This window comes from Cynoglossus semilaevis, chromosome 4 (assembly GCF_000523025.1).
Source record: "Cynoglossus semilaevis isolate Cse_v1.0 chromosome 4, Cse_v1.0, whole genome shotgun sequence".
Taxonomy (NCBI): domain Eukaryota; kingdom Metazoa; phylum Chordata; class Actinopteri; order Pleuronectiformes; family Cynoglossidae; genus Cynoglossus; species Cynoglossus semilaevis.
This window is the reverse complement of record NC_024310.1, coordinates 14268274-14285946: the sequence shown is the minus strand read 5'-3', so window position 1 is coordinate 14285946 and position 17673 is coordinate 14268274. Positions and strand designations below refer to the sequence as shown.

General features: G+C 42.7%; 1 protein-coding gene across 4 annotated transcripts; it reads left to right on the top strand.

Moving 5' to 3' along the window:
* Positions 1–208: 208 nt before the first annotated feature.
* LOC103378303 (protein KIAA0100) lies at positions 209–17649 on the top strand. 4 transcript variants are annotated; one of them, XM_025054787.1, is made up of 40 exons: positions 209–366; positions 1419–1551; positions 1628–1754; positions 1958–2007; positions 2608–2755; positions 2835–2953; positions 3033–3093; positions 3549–3732; positions 4217–4343; positions 4424–4548; positions 4627–4694; positions 4772–4908; positions 5179–5297; positions 5565–5752; positions 5843–6140; positions 6237–6442; positions 6565–7615; positions 8066–8257; positions 8395–8597; positions 8834–8952; positions 9037–9260; positions 9530–9723; positions 10061–10160; positions 10249–10448; positions 10709–11006; positions 11092–11249; positions 11460–11666; positions 11914–12013; positions 12399–12581; positions 12904–13025; positions 13111–13266; positions 13607–13728; positions 14375–14555; positions 14760–14846; positions 15244–15354; positions 15423–15558; positions 15853–15974; positions 16097–16198; positions 16271–16405; positions 16617–16805. In XM_025054787.1, the coding sequence occupies exons 2-40, from the start codon at positions 1481–1483 to the stop codon at positions 16803–16805; spliced, it is 6720 nt and encodes a 2239-aa protein (XP_024910555.1). In that variant the 5' UTR covers positions 209–366; positions 1419–1480. The 4 variants fall into 4 exon arrangements, with proteins under 4 accessions (XP_024910555.1, XP_008307698.1, XP_016887498.1 ...); XM_008309476.3 differs by having other exon boundaries at positions 212–366; positions 1416–1551; positions 16617–17649; XM_017032009.2 differs by having other exon boundaries at positions 212–366; positions 1416–1551; positions 9533–9723.
* Positions 17650–17673: the final 24 nt, after the last annotated feature.

Sequence of the window (17673 nt, the reverse complement as noted above, 5' to 3'; positions counted from 1 at the left end):
TTTTGGGGGTAAATTTAAGCTGTTTCTGCTAAATGAAAGGTTATCCAACTTTTTCTTTCTCTTTCATTACCATACCCAGTCAGTTTATATTTCCACGGAAGCCTTTGATCTTAATGTATAAATGTTAATGAGAGAAATGTCTGAGAGACCAGTATTTATTTAATATTTAAGTTAAAGTTGGTGTCATTTGTTTTTACCTACTGTCCTTTATTTCAATACAGTTTTCCCCTCGACTCTGTGTGAGCTGCAGGGGAGGGGCATTTAGCACAAAGCTAAGTGTCAGCTTTAAAAAAAAACTGCCCCTGCCCTGTTTTTATTTATGTTGTTTAGTGAAGACACGCGGCTGTAAATGTGTAAAATGTCGGGGTAAGTGATTTCTGAACGAAATACTTTAATAATCTTTGAGAGGCTTTCTATATAGAAGTAAAGTGACCAAGTTAGCGCAAACTCACAGCCTACTGAAGATGTTTGTGGTAAAGCTAAGGAATCAGTTGGCTCTCAATGCAAGTGATTTGCTGTGTTGGTTAAAAATTAAATGAGTTAAAGTTAAAAACACCGACTGTTACGGTAGCTTCTTGTTAAACGTATCATTAGGTCTAAGTGCTGCTTTGGAAAAAAACGAAGAATCCAACAAGCAAAGCTGTTAGCATCTGACAGCTAGCACAGCTACAGTAGCTGTTAGTGACAGGTTGCTTCATTCCTAGCTAACATTTTAGCTGTGTTGTAAAATATATATGGATGACACTTTGCTACGTTGTGAACAACATTTCATGCTACGTTTCACTCTGTCATGTTCACCGTTCAAATACAAAAGACCGGTTCGTTTTATTGCCCATTTTATCTTATTAAAAGTGCTAAAGAACAACTAAAGCTGTTAGTAATCTTTTAGTTAACTTGGCTAGTTAGCTCTAATGCCACCTTGGCGTTTCTTTGGCTGTTTGATTAAACAACCCCATGTCTGAGCAGCTCTGACAGGTTTCCACTGGTGTCCACAGGTATTTTAAGCCCAGGGTAGATTCACTTTAGTACATATTGCACTGGCTTTATCAGCTTTTGGTCGGTTGTTAACATTTGATGATTTTATAGGATAATATATAACTATATGTAGTTGTCTGACTGTAGCTTGTTTCGTTCAACCTGTCCCTTTGTCAAGCAGCTTCAACTTCACCATAGTATGTCATCAACTCACTACAGGTCCAAACCATGATCAGCTTCATTCCCATTACTTTATCTCTGCACTGCTGGTTTAACTGAGCTGCTCAGTTCTCAGCCTGGTGGCCACTGAAGAACATCTCAGCATCTTTATCTCAGCTTTCAGACAGTGACACTGACGTGTGTCATTGTCTGTGCCCATTTTCTACTTCTTTTTTTTTTTTTTTTACCAGTGCATGCTTCTCTTCCTCTTCTGTAAACAGCAGCAGCTGATAGAGGACCAGCCAGATCCCTGTCCAGGATTTGGGTGTAGACAGATCAGGACACAATGGCTCTGCTGCTAGTTTCCTTCCTCCTCCTGCTGCTGCTGGGGATTCTCCTGTTTGGTTTTATTTTCAGGTAAAAACATTCACTGTGTGTATCTTGTTGAAGCTGTGTGTTCACACTCTAACACGTGTACTGTCTAACACGTCAGGTGGATCATCTGCACCCTGGCCGTGCGCTTTTTTCAGACCGTACTCAACACTGATCTTAAGATCAAGTCAGTGGGTTTTTTCTCTGTCAGCGGAGTCAGTTTACAGTTTCACCCACAGCAGACTCTGGTAGGTGTCACTGGTACATTTAATTTTTGAAAGCATAATCAAAAATTTGTATGGAGAAGATTAGCAATTCATTGGTAAACTATACAAGCAAATTAAGATGATTTACTGTATGAAGAGAAAACATTTTCACTAAAATGATTTTCCTTCCAGTGTCTCAGATGTGCATCTGCCACTCAGATATAAACAATTAATTGTTTCCACAGGAAATTGATAGAATATGGATTTCAAGTAAACTTCTCAACCAGGAGCTGCCGTAAGTTGACTTGTTTTTTTAACTCAGTTGCAGCAGTTAATAAATAAGTGTTGTGTAATAAATAATTGTGTGTATATATATATATATATATATATATATGTTCTGCATATAATGTAAAGTATGTTTATAAATAAATACTTTTGAAAAAAAAATTATGTTATACTCTGCCATAAAATAATAAAACAAAACAATAATAATATTAACAGCAACAATAATAATAATGTCACATTTTGGATACAATAAATACACCATGTAAACATTTTAGGGAACTTATGACAGGCAACTCGTGCTGCACAGTTTCATTCTTATTTTCATTCTTGTTCATCTTTTGTTTTGATGTTGGTGTTATACAGATAGATCTACGAAGTAAAGTACATGTACACTAGAACAACTTATTAACAGTTTTAAGATAGCAGAATGTATCTTACATGAAAATTTTACGAAACCATCCCTACTACAAACAAGAGTGATGGTCTGATACATCAGTATAGCTGCCCGGGTTTATATGCAGAATGTTGTATCTCTGTGTCTGATGAGGTCACAAAGCGTTCATTTCTCAGTTGTTAGAGTTTGTGTTTGTGTTGTGTTTGTGTGTTTCAGGAGATACTTGGCCTTGTGTGTCGGTGACACCAGAGTCCGATTTGACCTCCAAGCACCACTGACTCCTCTGCAATCAAGGCGCATTAGTCATGAGAAAAAAGCCGGGGGTATTTTACTCAGCCCCAGGATGTTACGGTTTCTCTCCCAGGTAGAAGTCATTTCCGGGTGATATCTGCTCATCTAGACTCTTCTGCTTACCTCTTAGTCTGTGTACTTGTCCATTTCAGCTGCTTTCGTTCCATCTCAGTTCCATCAGTGTGATGGTTGTGAACCTGGCTCTGACGGAGTCTCTGTGGCACATGACCCTGGCAGGGATCACCCTGTTACTGGACCACCAGAGTAAAAGGTAACAGTTAATTTTTTCTACCTGTGGTCCACCGACTGTCTGAAACACTGGTTGTTTACAAATTTTTTTTTTTTTTAAGGATGTGTTGGAACTTCTCTGTGGGACAGCTGAGCAGTAAAGTGTTGAAAAGCAGCCAACTGGTGAGTTCTGACAATGGTAGTGAGAGACTTAGAATGAATTATATAGAATGAAGCACTCTTACCTGTGTATTGAATACAGCTTTAATGGTGTATTTAGCACCACCTAAAGACCAGGAAAGAGAGCTACATGCTCAAAACACGGGATTAAAATATGTGAAAGAAAATACAAACTACACCTTTGGTGAATTCAGGTGTCATGACCCACAAATATGAAGACTAGCTTTAGCCTTCCTTTAGTCCATAACAAAGATAACACCACAGAACCGTATTTCATATATACCTATATATTACTGCGTCTTTTATTGGTGTTGTTGTCCACTGGCACTGGTTTAATGAGTGTCAATGTGTCCTCAGAGACCTGGACCTGGACCAAACAGTGGCTTTAAACCTGATAGTCCTCATTTTATACCACACTAGTGCCTGTGTGTGATGGAAATGTCTGTCTTCTACCATAGGACATCTGTTTGGCTGAAGTGGCTCTGAGTCTGCTGCTGTCTGGAGATGTGAGTCTTCCAGACATGAAGCCTGGTTCTTTGAGTCTCAGTGTCAGGACACTCACTGCAGAGCTGCATGAAGGTCTTTTCCTCAGCAAACTCCTGCTTCCTGTGTCTGCATCACAGACAGTTGACGGTGACACAGGTGAGGAAGTGCAGCACATCATAGAATGTCGTAGAACAGAATCTTTTGTGGCAGTGAATCCAGATCCTGAAACTATCTATGGTTTAGAATCCTTTTAAAGTTTGAGTTGTATGTCCTTCAGCTTCTTGTAAGAGAAACAGGATATGGTGTCAATGTCATGTCTTTAAAACAAAGATTTTCTTACTGTTGCCTGACGCCCAGTCCTGCTGTACTGTACACATGTACTGTGTGGTAGAATGTACAAACACTTGACAGGTCTGTGACAGCATAAAGGGAAACAAAAGTGAATGGTGAAGGAGGTGAACATTTGACTTTTCATTAGATCACATCAGGAGGGAGGAGTGAAATTCAATTCAGTTCTAAGTTTGGTTAGATTTACTCTTTTTTTACCTCTTGGTTTGCGGTGTGTTCATCTTTACAGAGCTCCACCATGGCTAACATACAAGTACGTAGGGTTTTAATGTTTTTTTATTTCTAATTGCAGGAAAAGAAGACTGTCCAGAGTTTGTCCAGACTGAGACTGTGGAACAGTTTCATCATCTGATTCCACATGATGTCAGTGTGGCATTAGAAAACACAAATGTGACTCTGTCCATACACAGCCAGAAAAGGTATGTCACTCTTTCTCATCTTTCTCTAGACTTCTTGATTCACTCTTACCAGAACACCCTGGTTCTCCTCTGTCTCACAGACACCTGAACTGGACACTGAAGTCTTTAAAGGTCTCATATGGACGTGAGGACGAGCAACCTCCTCTGAAAAGCTTCACTCCAGAGCTGAGTTTTCCTCAGAGCAGCCTGGAAGTTCTCCTGGAGGGTGAGTGGATTTCTGATGACAAGACATTGTGAGGCCAACTATGTCTGAATAATATATTTTTTCTCAAACATTTGGCAGATGGACTTCTTTTGTCTCAGAGCAGACAGAGGATCCTGTGTGTGAACACCCTGAAGACGTCCCTACAGGTGAAGATGAGGTTCTACTGTCAGAGCTTCTTACTGTGACACTCGTTATTCTAACCATTTAGTGGTTTCATTTGAAGGTGACATCCATGGACATCTCAGGGGCTGTCATCATCAGCACCTGCATCCTTCACTACCGTCACCAGGAATTCTCTCCCTGGCTGAACCTGTTCCCATGGGAACAGTTGATCCACAGAAAGGCAGTGCACAAGAAAAGGTAGGTTAAAAAAGACACCTTTGTCTAAAAGTCTTCTTTTCATTAAAACAGTACTTAAAATTCATATTAGGATAAAATTTGATTTATTAAACAAAAACCTCCAAAAAATAATATTTCATCATCTTCTCTTCTATGTTTTGGTGTGTGTGTGTGATTTTCCTTTTATTCTTTACATGACTCATGTTTTGTTGTTGTGTTATTGTTGTGTTATGGTGTTTTTTTTGTGTAATGTAGTCCACTCGATTATTTTCCCATCATCATTTTCCTCAGGCGTCTCCCACACCTAGACGCTCCAGTGATGATGACATCTTCTGTGTCCAACATTAACGTGTCTGTTCAGCTGGGAGACACCACACCTTTTGCCCTGGGTCTCCTGTCTGCCAGTGCAGGTACTGCAGCTCTTTCCACTTTCTGCAAACATGTTCCCTCACAGAACAGTAGGTAAATGTCATGTGACTGAGGAGTATATCTGTTAAAATATAACGACATCAGTGTTGTAGTTGATTTACCATCAACACAGCACTGCAGCTCAGCAAAGGGTTGTGGTTAGAATAACACAGGACCAGGAAAGCTGCTGTGTTACACACTCTTCTCTAGAGCTCCAGTGACAATCTGTCTGTTTCTCTCTGTCTGTCTCTGTCTCTGTCTTTGTGTAGAACTCCAGCATCTTCCTGACATCAAAGCTGAGAGTCCAGAGTCTCAGAATGTTCACCAGCGAGCATCTTTGTCCCTGGACAACTTCTGGTGGAGGGTGGGTCAAGGTTCTCATATCCAACAAGCTCCTCACCCTCCTGGTAAACACGTGTGGGGAGAAGCTCTCGTCTTAGACTCTCTTAGTCTTCAGGTAGGAAATCTCCAAAAATAGAACGTGTTCAGAAATTCTTCAGTTTCAGACTGTGACCTTTTGAGATATATTTCTGTGTCTGTACCTCAGGGGAGCTTCAACCATCCTCACACAGACCTGAGCAGCCACTCTCCCAGTCTGAGTGTGGAGTGTGGACTGAAAGGACTTCAGCTGGAGCTCTCAGAGACCTGTGCTTTGTGTCTCTCTCGTCTGCTGTCTCTCATCTGTGTTCCTGCAGGTCCTCATGCACAACTGCCAGCAGCAGCTGCAGTGACTCCCTCTGCTGGTGAACATGTTCACAGCTATGCCTCCTCACAACCTCACCTGTTGTTAAAGTTGGACTGCAGCCTGGAGGAGGTGAATGTGTTCACTCTCTCTAACGTGGCAGGTGAGACGTTAATCACTGATGCTGATACCACGTGTGTTGAAGAACAAGGTTGAAATCAGGTTGACTTTATCTTTAACTTGTTTTTTTTTTTTTAAGGAGCTATGTCTTTGCGAACGGACACTGTCAGAGTCTTGAGTTCTGCAGAGAGCTCCGCCGTGTCTCTAGGGGGCGTTAGCTTGTCTGTGGTCAAAGTGATTGCAGACAATATGGAAACATGCTGTCCTGCCTCCCAGACTCCTAACCCTGTCCTCACACTGACATCCTTGGCCTTTACCTACCATCTCATTACACACACCTTCCAGGTAATGAACCTTTGGTCCTAATTCAGGCACTCATTGTTTTTTAGTCCTGACCAGAGTAATCTATTTAATACTTGTTAACACTTGTTCCCAGTAGTCACTACTCGCATGTCGTTCTTACTCAGACCCAGTGTGATAATGAGCTTGCTGTTGAGTGGACGCCTTCCAATCACATGGTCCTGTATCAGCACGTGAGTGAAGCACAGGCATGTTGGCAAATGCTGTGTGGAGGGAACGGTGTGGAGGATCCGGTCACAGCTGCAGCGCCCATACCTGCGTCAGGTCACAGCAGAACTCTCTGTATCCGTGTTGAACTGGGTTCCACTCGTTTGACTGCTCATGTTAGTGAGAAGAACTTTATTGTATTGCACACTGAAGGCCTCTCCATCTCCAAACACGTTGGCTCCATGCACATGCGCTCTCCATCACTTGTCTTCAACTTTGATGGCTACAACATTGTGACCTTTAAAGATGTGGAGGTGGAGACCCTTGAGGAGCTGGCTGAGATGAAGCTTCACAGAGACACTTTCTCCTTCCTCCTCACTCCTCACAACAGAGTTTGGCTCCTCAACTGTCCTTTACTCTTAGTGGAGTTCCCTTACCAGTACAATTTCTCCAACACCTTTGACAAAGCCATTAGTGTGCAGAAGTGGCTGAAGACCCTCCATCGCCCCCGGAGCCTGAGCTCCACCCACCCACGTTTGCCCCCTGACCTGATCTGTAAAGTCAGTCAGTTCTCTTTTGTTTTCTTGGACGATGTCTTTGAAATCAAGCTGCGTGACAACTACGAGCTCATGAAGGATGAGAGTAAGGAGAGCGCCAAACGCTTGCAGCTCCTGAACAAGAAGGTGGCAGATCTGCGCAAACAGCACGGAGAGCTGCTGCCTGCCAGGAAGATCGAGGAGCTCTACAGTTCACTGGAGAAAAAACACATTGAAATCTACATCCAACGCTCACGCCGTCTCTATGCAAACACGCCCATGAGAAAGTCTCTGCTGACCTGGACTGTTTCAGACCTGGAGTTGGTGGCAATGGCTGATGAGACTCTCCATGGTCCCGACAGGGTTCGAGAGCAGCTCAGGGACATTGATGGGATCAGTCCGTTTCCCAGAGAAGGACTCTCTCTGGTGATCCAGTGGTGCCGGGCAGTCAAGTTTAAACTGGCTGCTTTTCTGGGTAAGTCGGGGGAAAAACTGTGTATAGATTTTAGTAGAACCACTGTTTGATGAACCCAAACATTTATACAAAAAGATTGTGCTCCACTTAAAGTCTGGGCAACAGGGCTGTCCCCACCAAACTCTCTTCAACAAAGACACCCGCTTACTCTTTTCCATCTTATCGCTTGAAATAGTTCAGTCAGTAGTTGAGGTTCAGTCTTATCGTAATCGCTTTTCTGATGAGGTTCAAAGAAGCTTTGACTGAGTTGGTAAGGACCTGGGAGTCTCAGCAACAGGTCCCAGGTGCAAATCCATCTTTAGCCCTTGTAAAATGAGGATGGGTCTGTCATGGAGGTCATCTGGTACCAAACCAGTAGATAAAGCCCAAACATCTTCATATCGAACCTGAGGAAATGTCCTTTATGTTCTGATGTAAACATTTAACCACAAGAACCTTTCTTTGTACCAGTGAGGATCCGAGACTACCCCCGCTATCTGTTTGAGATTCGGGACTGGGAACTGTCAGGACGTCTAATGGGGACGGAGCAGGATGGACAGACGAGAGCTCGACGTAAAGAGGTGGTTCCATTGGGCCCACCATGGGGAGACGTGACAGTCCACAGAAACATGCCGCCACTCAAGTTCTACTATGATTTTAAATGTAAGTCTGACTGCAGTTTTTCTCAGTTCTGTTTAAAAATAAAGAGGATTTTTTTATTATGATCACGGGTCAGGATGTTAGTCAGCTGATGAGAAAAAACCTGCTCACTAAGAAGATCTGTGGTTGACTCATTCTAGCCACCATCTCCCTCTACACCATCGTGTGGGGTCCATGTTGGGATCCTGCTTGGACTCTGATTGGACAGTCGGTCGACCTGCTGACAAAATCTACTGTTGATCCTTCGGCGCCTTTGGCCTGGTGGGACAAAAGTCGTCTCTTGCTGCACGGACACTGGGTTATGGACATCGACCAGGCCAATCTGCACCAGTTGGCTACGGAGGTAAAACACTGCAGCTGGTAGATGGTCAAGAGTCAGCATTGTCTTAGATCAGAGGGAATGAGCTGGACAAGGATCCTGATAGCCTTTACACTGTAGAGTTGTGATATCACACCAGTCCAGTGTGTTGATCAACACAGAACAGTTTGTTAATACACTGTGGTTATCTTTCACACCTGAAGTTTAATTGTTGTGTGTAACAGATTTGTGTGATCATTTGTGTGTATTGATCTTTACAGGACCCTTATAACACTACGGAGAACCTGCACTGGGAGTGGACTAAACTGAACTTTGACTGGAACCCTGGACAGTTTGTGTTTAAAGGAGACCTGGATGTTAATGTTAGGACAGCGTCAAAGTCAGTGCTCTCTTTACAGATGCTCCAGTTTTTAACTTTCTACAAAATGGCACACAAAAAGTGAAGAATTTTTTTTTTCTCCAGGTATGATGATATCTGTTTCCTTCGTCTCCCTAATCTATGCATGACCCTTGACCTTCAGTGGCTTTGCCACGGTAACCCCCACGACCATCATTCTGTGATGGTCTGCTGTGCAGAAAACGTGGCAGACGTGACCTCGGGGCAACCTCACGACTCCTACAGAGCATTTCGCTCTGAGAACCTGAACCTGTCTATCAGTATGGACTTGAACCAACATTGTTCTACAGGTACCTGCTGTGCTGGGTCACAGAAGAACTTCTATAAGAACTTGTGTGTGTGTGTGTATATATAAATATATATATATATATATATACATATATATATATACATATATGTATATATATATATGTATATATATATATATATATAGAGATATATATATATATATATATACATATATATATATATGTATATATACATATATATATATATGTATATATATATATATATGTATATGTATATACAGTATATAAGTAAAACAAACTCTCTTCCGCAGTAGAACCCTGTCAGCCCAGAATCCTTTTGTACAGCAGCACCCTGCGCTGGATGCAGAACTTCTGGGCCACATGGACCAGTGTATCCCGACCCATCTGCAGAGGAAAACTATTCCACAGTCTGAAACCAGTCCGCAAGAAGCTCAGTCAGCACTACAAACAGATGTCCTACACTGCCGCCTTTCCACAACTCCAGGTACTCCAGAGCATCCTCTAAACATTTTCTATGTTATGTTACTTCCTTCTCTTCAAGGTTGGAGGCAATTTGGTCAGACTGGTGGTACTGTCAGAAAGAGTTAGTCTATACGTGTTGTCAAACCTTTTAAGACTACACCGGAGGGGTAAATGATTATATTTCAAAAACACTGGTCCTGGTTTTATCAATAAACTTGTTTCAAGACTAAGAATTGATCAGGTTTTACTTAGGATATATATTTATAGTTTAAAGTACTAATGCTGTGTGTGTCTGCAGGAATTTGTCTTCTGCTTTCAGGGGTCCTCCTCCTGACGACTGAAACTTGTGTTTCTTTCAGGTCCATTACTGGGCCTCCTTTGCTCAGCAGAGAGGAATCCAGGTGGAGTGTAACAAAGGTCACGTCTTCACCAGAGGAACACAGAGACTCATACCTCAAGGTAAACACGATGTGCTTCCACAGGCTGGTCTTCTTTGAACTTTGAGGTGATCTAGTCACACCTTTAATTGTGTGTGTGTGTGTCCCAGCTGGCACAGTGATGAGGAGGTTGATCTCTGAGTGGAATGTAACTCAGATGGTCAGTGAGCTGTCACAGGTGACGGTGCACCTGATGGCCTCCACCTGGGACGAGACAGCTGACCATCAGATCAACGCTCAGGTGAAGAAGACTCACCTGCTCAGCCTGTCGTCTCTCAGCTACCAGCGTCAGAGCAACCGCGTGGAGGAGGTAAAAGAAGATGTAGACTGTGTGGCCCTGCCGTTTTAAATGTTTTTGTTACTTTGTGTTTTATGACTGCTGCCTGTCTGGGCGAGGCATAAGAGATAATCATTCCTGGTTAAATAAATATATATAAATATATTCATTAAATTACAATTTTGTTTGCAAAAATCTAAAACGATAATGTTAATGACTCACTAAATACTTCAGGATGTACAGCATAAATAGTACTGCTTTGACTTTGGTTTGTTTTGTAATGTCTGCAACAGGAGGTGAACCTAAAGGATGAATCCATCGCCTTCTATACTCACAAACTGCGGCTGGTGGACCTGAGAGCTTCATGGACCACCACTAACAGGAACATTGCCTTTGGGTTGTACGACGGCTACAAAAAGGCATCTGTTCTGAAGAGGAACCTTTCCACTGAAGCTCTGAAGGGTCTGAAGATCGACACCCAGCTTCAGACCAAGAAAATCAAACGCTCTCCTTCAAACTACTCTCCTACCACGGCCCCAACCACACCGGTCACACCCACAGTCCACAGACCAGAGAAGAGTCAAAACGAAGGTGAGGACATCACTGCATTGAAGTACAAGGAACCCCCATTACTGTAGTTCCACTTCCAATGAACATGTTCTTGTTTCTTCTGCAGGAACGTCCATGCTGCAGAAACTGATTGAGGAAACGGACAAGTTTGTGGTTTTCTCAGAGGAAGACGCAGGTGTCAGCGATCAGCTGTGTGGAATCGCAGCCTGTCAGACTGACGACGTTTACAACCGCAATTGGTTCATTGAGTTGGTCAACTGTCAGGTGTGTTTCTGCTGCTATTGTAGGCTGTGTTTTTGTCTGTGTTCCAACTCAACACTATGGCTCAGCAGTAACCGCTACTGTCAGTCCTGGATAACCTCTTTTTCCACTTTTTTCCCTAGGCATGTCTTTTGTGTACCTGATACAGTTTACTTAGTATCTGTAGTGGTTTTCTGTATGACTTTGGTGTTTTTACTTCTCTCTTTGGACCAGATGATGTTACGAGGCACAGAAACAGCAGGCTGTGTGTTGGTGTCTGCAGCCAAGGCTGAGTTGCTGCAGTGTGAGCACCACCCTGCCTGGTACAATGACACCCTGAAGCAGAAGACCACATGGACCTGTCTGCTGGATGGCATGCAGTACTTTGCTACCATGGAGCCAAACATGTCAGAGCAGGAAGACAGGCAGCTGTGGCTGGAGGTGAGAAGAAGATGCGACCACACAGTGAAACACCTTTTTGGTTCCAAGTTATTTAGGTTCTGATGAAAACCTTGGTTCTTTAAAATAAAGTAACCTATGATGGGTTAGATCATTTTAAGAAAAAAACAAACAAGTTCTACTGTTCTAATCTTCTCCAGCTGTGTCTGGTCTCTACAGCTGTTCTACTGTATTTGAGCTACAGTGATGTCACTCCTCTGATTATTGTCTGTTCTCATGTTTCCATTAGGTAAAAAACATAGAGGAACACAGACAGCGTCACCTGGACTCAGTGCTGGAGTTGATGGAGAGTGGTCAGGCAGTGGGAGGCATGGTCAGCACCACCACGGGTGAGGAACCACTGACACTTAAAGCCGGTTAACTGCATCTGACCACAGGATCACACGATGTTGACAAATATAATACTGTTTTTCATTTATTTTGTTGTTTTTACTTTCTAGAAAGTATGAGCTCTGAAATACAGTAGTTCAAGAGATTCAGTGACTAGAGTTACTCTAAAAACCCAAATTTTACACTTGAACATGAGACCAGTTGTTTTGCTTTATGCAAGTGAACAAAAGAAAAAAATGGAACAGGTTAAAAGACTTAATTTTTAAATACTGCTAACTAGACGTGAAAAAATGGCTCCATCTGGTGTCTGCTCTACACATCACACAATTGCCACAGTAACTCTACCACTGCTCTGACCAACAGTATTTTTTTAATCCCTCACAGACTGGAATCAGCCGGCTCAGGTGAATGAGTCTCAGCAGGTTCAGCGAATCATCTCTCGCTGCAGCTGCAGGATGCACTACATCGGTTACAGTCATGACATCAACCCAGAATTGGCCACACAGATCAAACCACCAGAGCTGAGGAACAACCACGAGAAGGAAGATCTGCTGAAGAAACAAGCTGGTAGGTCGGCTCCTGCTCCCTTTGGTCCCCATCAAACGTTCACAACAGGAGAGAGAAGGGTGTGCACCACGTTCTCTCTCCCACCAAGTCCAGAGAGAAAATCAATGGGTTTAGCTCACAGACCAGTTCTGTTTCATCTGTTTCTTCTTTTTCTTAGCTATGATTTTAGTGATTGTTATAAATGTATTAAAAATGGAAAATGATAAACTTGCAAAAAGTACAATAGAAGCCTGGAGAGCTCTGGCTTGAATTCAAGCTCTTCTTTCATTCATTTAGCACAGGTGTGTGTGTGTGTTTCCACATGTGTGTGTTTCTGTTCTAGGGGCTGTGGACACCTTCACTCTCATTCACCATGACCTGGAGATTTCCACCAACCCTGTTCAGTACGCTATGATTCTAGACATTGTCAACAACCTGTTGTTACACGTGGAGCCGAGGCGTAAAGTGAGTGATGCTGATTCTTCATGTCCTTCCCTCTGTTTCTTCATTGCTCTTCTGCGAGTGTTTTTTAAACTGTATATTTGTGCAGGAGCATAGTGAGAAGAAGCAGCGAGTGCGTTTTCAACTGGAGATTTCTAGTAATCCTGAGGAGCAGCGCAGTAGCATTTTGCACCTGCAGGAGGCAGTGAGGCAGCACCTCGCTCAGATCAGACGTCTAGAGAAACAGATTTACTCCAACATCAGGGTGAGACTATCTAAAGAAATTCACATTTCTATAAAACACTATGTTTATTCTGCTAAGTCTGTCATGTGCAACAGACCTAGATTATAGTAACAAATAAAAAGAGGAAATACAACTTGTCAGTGTAATGACTCAAATTCTAACTTTAAATTTAACTAGCCCCATCTGTGGAAGCTGTCACAGGTGGGGCTGCCTCCCTGTGTTTGGGACAAGAACCAAAACCAAGCTGTTTCCTTAAAGAATATCTGCCTTCTTTTTCTGTTGTTAAGAATGTTTGTTGTTTCTCTGAATTTAAATACTTCAAAATAGAGAGAGAATAAATGACGGGTCTGTTCTTCTTCAGGCTCAGCCTGAGGAACTGAGCAGTGATGAACTGACGGAGATCAACACCCGGCTGCAGAACCAGCTGAACCAGGAGAAGAACGACATGCAAACCAAGAGTGAAGAGCTCAACATACTCATCAGGTCTCACACCATCATACAATACCAGAAACCTTAACTACCAAACCATGACGGGGAGTTCCAGGTTTTATTCTTCTAAATTTTCATACAAGCAAAAACTTACTCCCCGCATGGTACAAAGCATTGACAATTTGACAATTATTTAAAAGTTAATTAGGGTGTTAAACATTGAGAAGGAAAATAAGATCTGCATGGATTACAGTTTGGATCTTGTCTCGCTGAGTCTTTTTCCTTTCCTCATGCCTGGAACATTTGGATCTTGTCTCACTGAGTCTTTTTCCTTTCCTCATGCCTGTTTTGTCCACAAGAATCAGGAAGGAACTTTCACCTCCACAAATAATTCTTCTGATTTAAAAAAATAAGATGTTCAAAGTTCTCCAGTCTTTGCGTCTCTCTTAATCAGAAGTCATTGTTTCAAGTGCAATCCTGGAGCAATCCTTTAAAAATAATTCAGTCTGTCATCATAACGTTGTCTCATAGATTAAAACATCTCTGCTGCTCTCAGGCTCAGTGCTGCTCCTTCTGCTGTGTTCCTGTTTCAAGTTCTGAAACTAGTTTCCTGGTACTACTGACCTCAACTCATCCAGCTACTGTAGAACAGAACTGCGTTCTACTCTAATTGACAAGATGCCACTTCTGATTTTTCCAGGTGTTTCAAGGACTTCCAGCTGCAGCGTGCAAACAAGTTGGAGTTGCGTAAACCTCCAGAAGACGTGAGTGTAGCGAGGAGGACAGAGATCTACTTTGCTCAGGCACGCTGGTGTCTGACTGAGGAGGACGGTCAGCTGGGAATCGCTGAGCTGGAGCTGCAGAGGTTTATGTACAGTAAGGTAAGGGCTGAGGTCCAGCAGAGTCCATCAGACTGTTTCTGTTTAGTTTTAAACTTGTTTACTCAGAAGGTAATGTTCGTACATGTTTACATTTCTTCTCCTATTTTCCATGCTTTCTTTTTTGTTCATTTTTTTGGTGACATTTCTGGAAAAAAAAATTTTTCTGGTGACATTTTCTTAGCATTGACCTCTGTATCTCCACAGCTAAACAAGTCTGATGACACAGCTGAGCATCTCCTGGAGCTGGGATGGTTCACCATGAACAACCTGCTGCCTAACGCAGCCTACAAGGTGGAAAGACAAAGATGCAAATTAAAGCATTGTTATAATAATCATACAGTACAAATAACAGTAAAATGTTAATGATAATAGAACAGAGAGGCAGCAGCAGTGCTGTTGTTATACATTTTACAACACTCAGTCTTTTTCTCACATTTCTGATTCTTTTGCTTGAATCCGGTGTGCAGCGTCTGAGGGTAGGTACACTGTTAGTAAGGTGACATGGGTGTGACCAGTGTGTGTGTGTGTCCACTCCATCTGTCTGTTCACACAGGATCACTTTCAGCCTACACTCACTGTGTTGCATGTTGACATTGAGATGCATGGTCAAACTTGTGTTGACATCTCTGACATTGTTGTAGAACGTCTGTAAAAACAAAATAGAGGACGTGTGTAAACTCTCCTGCAGGTGGTGCTTCGTCCTCAGAGCCCCTGTCAGTCTGGGCGCCAGTTTGCTTTACGGATCTTCAGTAAAGTGCGCCCCCCTGTGGGCGGAATCTCTGTGAAGGAACATTTTGAAGTAAGAAAAATTTCACTCAATTTTTTTCAAATAAAAACAGATGTTAATTTTTTTTCTTTCTTGTGCAGGTGAACGTTGTGCCATTGACCATCCAGCTCATGTACCAGTTCTTCAAAAGGATGATGGGATTTTTCTTCCCAGGCAGAAACGTGGAGGAGGAGGAGGTCACTGATGAAGAGGACAAGTTCAGACTGGTGACCACCGGTGAGACTGCAGCACACAGCAGTCTATGTTGACCAACTGTCACTTCACTCTACTGTCCGTCTGTTTGGATCAATGCAGCTTATACTCTTTATGGTGTTCTCCTCAACCTTGCTCTAAAAATAAACAAAGGTTCCAAGAACTAACTTATAATAAAAACACACAGCAACCCTGCATCAGTCAAGGAATGTGACAGAGAACGACTAATGCAAATAATAACCTTGTGAAGTCAAAGTTTTTCTTGGCTGTGGTAAATCACAATAAACCCCAATACCTTCTCCCTATCCTGTGTTTCAGGAATCCCCGTCAAAACTCGACAGTCGGAGGACACCATTGGGGCCATGGGCCCAAGCAAGGGCGTGGCCCAGGGACTGAACCGCACAGCTGGAGTCAGGCGGTCCTTCAAGAAACCTCCAGAGGTGCTTGTCAAACACACATACAGATGTATTTTGTGACAACACGGAACTATTTTGTATGAAAGGGTTAAAAACAATGGCTGCCTCCTTTGCTGTTTTAAGTCTCTCCATCTTCCCTCCACTAGCATCCTGTGGACGACATTGACAAGATGAAGGAGAGAGCAGCTATGAACAACTCCTTCATCTACATCAAGATTCCTCAGGTTCCTCTGTGCGTCAGCTACAAAGTGAGTTCCTGTTTGTCACTGCTGCCATCTGTGCTCTGTAGCTCGTAGTGACAATGTCATCATCTTCCTCAGGGAGAGAAGAGCAGCGTGGACTGGAAAGACCTGAACCTGGTTCTGCCCTGTCTGGAGTATCACAACAATACCTGGACCTGGCTAGATTTTGCTATGGCTGTGAAGAGGGACAGTCGTAAAGCTCTGGTGGCACAGGTAGACTCCTTGACTCTCCTCCTCACCTCCTGTTATTGACTTTACTCTCTTCTCTCTCTTCCTGTTTCTTCTGTTGGCAGTTTCTTTCTCTTTTTCTTCTGCCATCACGATGGAGGGATGTTTACTGACCTAATATACAGCTTGTTGATTTGATGTACAGTATCTAAGCTCATGGTGTGTGTCTCTTCTCTCCATCCCTATGGTTGCTCAGATGATCAAGGAGAAGCTGCGTCTGAAGCCTGCCTCAGGTTCAGACCTACGTGGAGGGAAGTCCTGTGAAGGAAAGTCGGACAACGTCCTGCAGCAGCAGGAGGAAGATGAGAAAGCTCGACTTCTCATCGGCCTCAGCACTGCTGACAAGAGCTCCAGCAAGAAGAGCATCTTCAGCCGACGCAAGTGAACGAGATCTTTTCAAACTGGGTGAAACTGGATCACCTACATCTGAGGTCAGGGTAAAGTTAGAAAAATACAAAAAGAGTGAGAGCTGAACATTCCAAATAGGTTTATAGAATTTCAGTGTGATTGAGGATCAAGCACTCCCTCAAATTCACTCCTAACTGACAGAAGACTTTATCCTGCTGGTTCAGGAACAACATCTCAGTCTGACAGAATCAAGATCAGATGGATGAAGGTATTTTCAACATCTTCAACTAATATATGTATGAGGTAGAGTCATGGAGAAAATATCTACAGCAGAGAATCAGAAGTCTTTAATATTTATTGTGAGTTTCCTTCTGTTCAAAACAAAGTCAGGATTCTTTAAGAAAGACCACTGAAATCTCAGACTCAAAATATCAGAAACCTGAGATTGAAATTCTGACTCTAAAACGTTATCTCAGACCACTGAGGTGGAGACCCTGTGTACTGTGGGTCTGGTTGAGGTTCTGATCCTTTGATGGACCTCAGAGAAGATGGTGTGTGTTCTTGAATGAAGCTGTGTGTGAGGCTGAATGAATGTCAGTGACAGGAAAGGCCTTCACTCGTGAATGAGAGCTGTGTGTCCAGTGTGGTGAAAAGTCCTTATCACGGTATTAACATGTTGGCAGTACAGTGCTTTTTACACAGAGAATTTTGATATTTTTGTAAAATGGCTGCTTCTAATGATGGTTGTCTCACATTTCACTGAAGACTTGTTATTTTGATGTAATACAAATATACTTTTAATTTGAACATGATAATCTCACACGAGTTTTAAGATTACAAAAAAGAATCTGTGTCTGCCCAATAAATATAATAAAGTCCAACTCACTTGATTTATGGAGAGTTGT

What these genes read in the sequence shown, in the direction of transcription:
- LOC103378303 (XM_008309476.3), top strand. Translation starts at nt 1,481, where the DNA reads ATGGCTCTGCTGCTAGTTTCCTTCCTCCTCCTGCTGCTGCTGGGGATT. An exon ending in TCCATACACAGCCAGAAAAG is followed by an intron (nt 4,344 to 4,423) that starts GTATGTCACTCT and finishes TCTGTCTCACAG; the next exon opens with ACACCTGAACTGGACACTGA. An exon ending in AGAGAAGAGTCAAAACGAAG is followed by an intron (nt 11,007 to 11,091) that starts GTGAGGACATCA and finishes TTTCTTCTGCAG; the next exon opens with GAACGTCCATGCTGCAGAAA.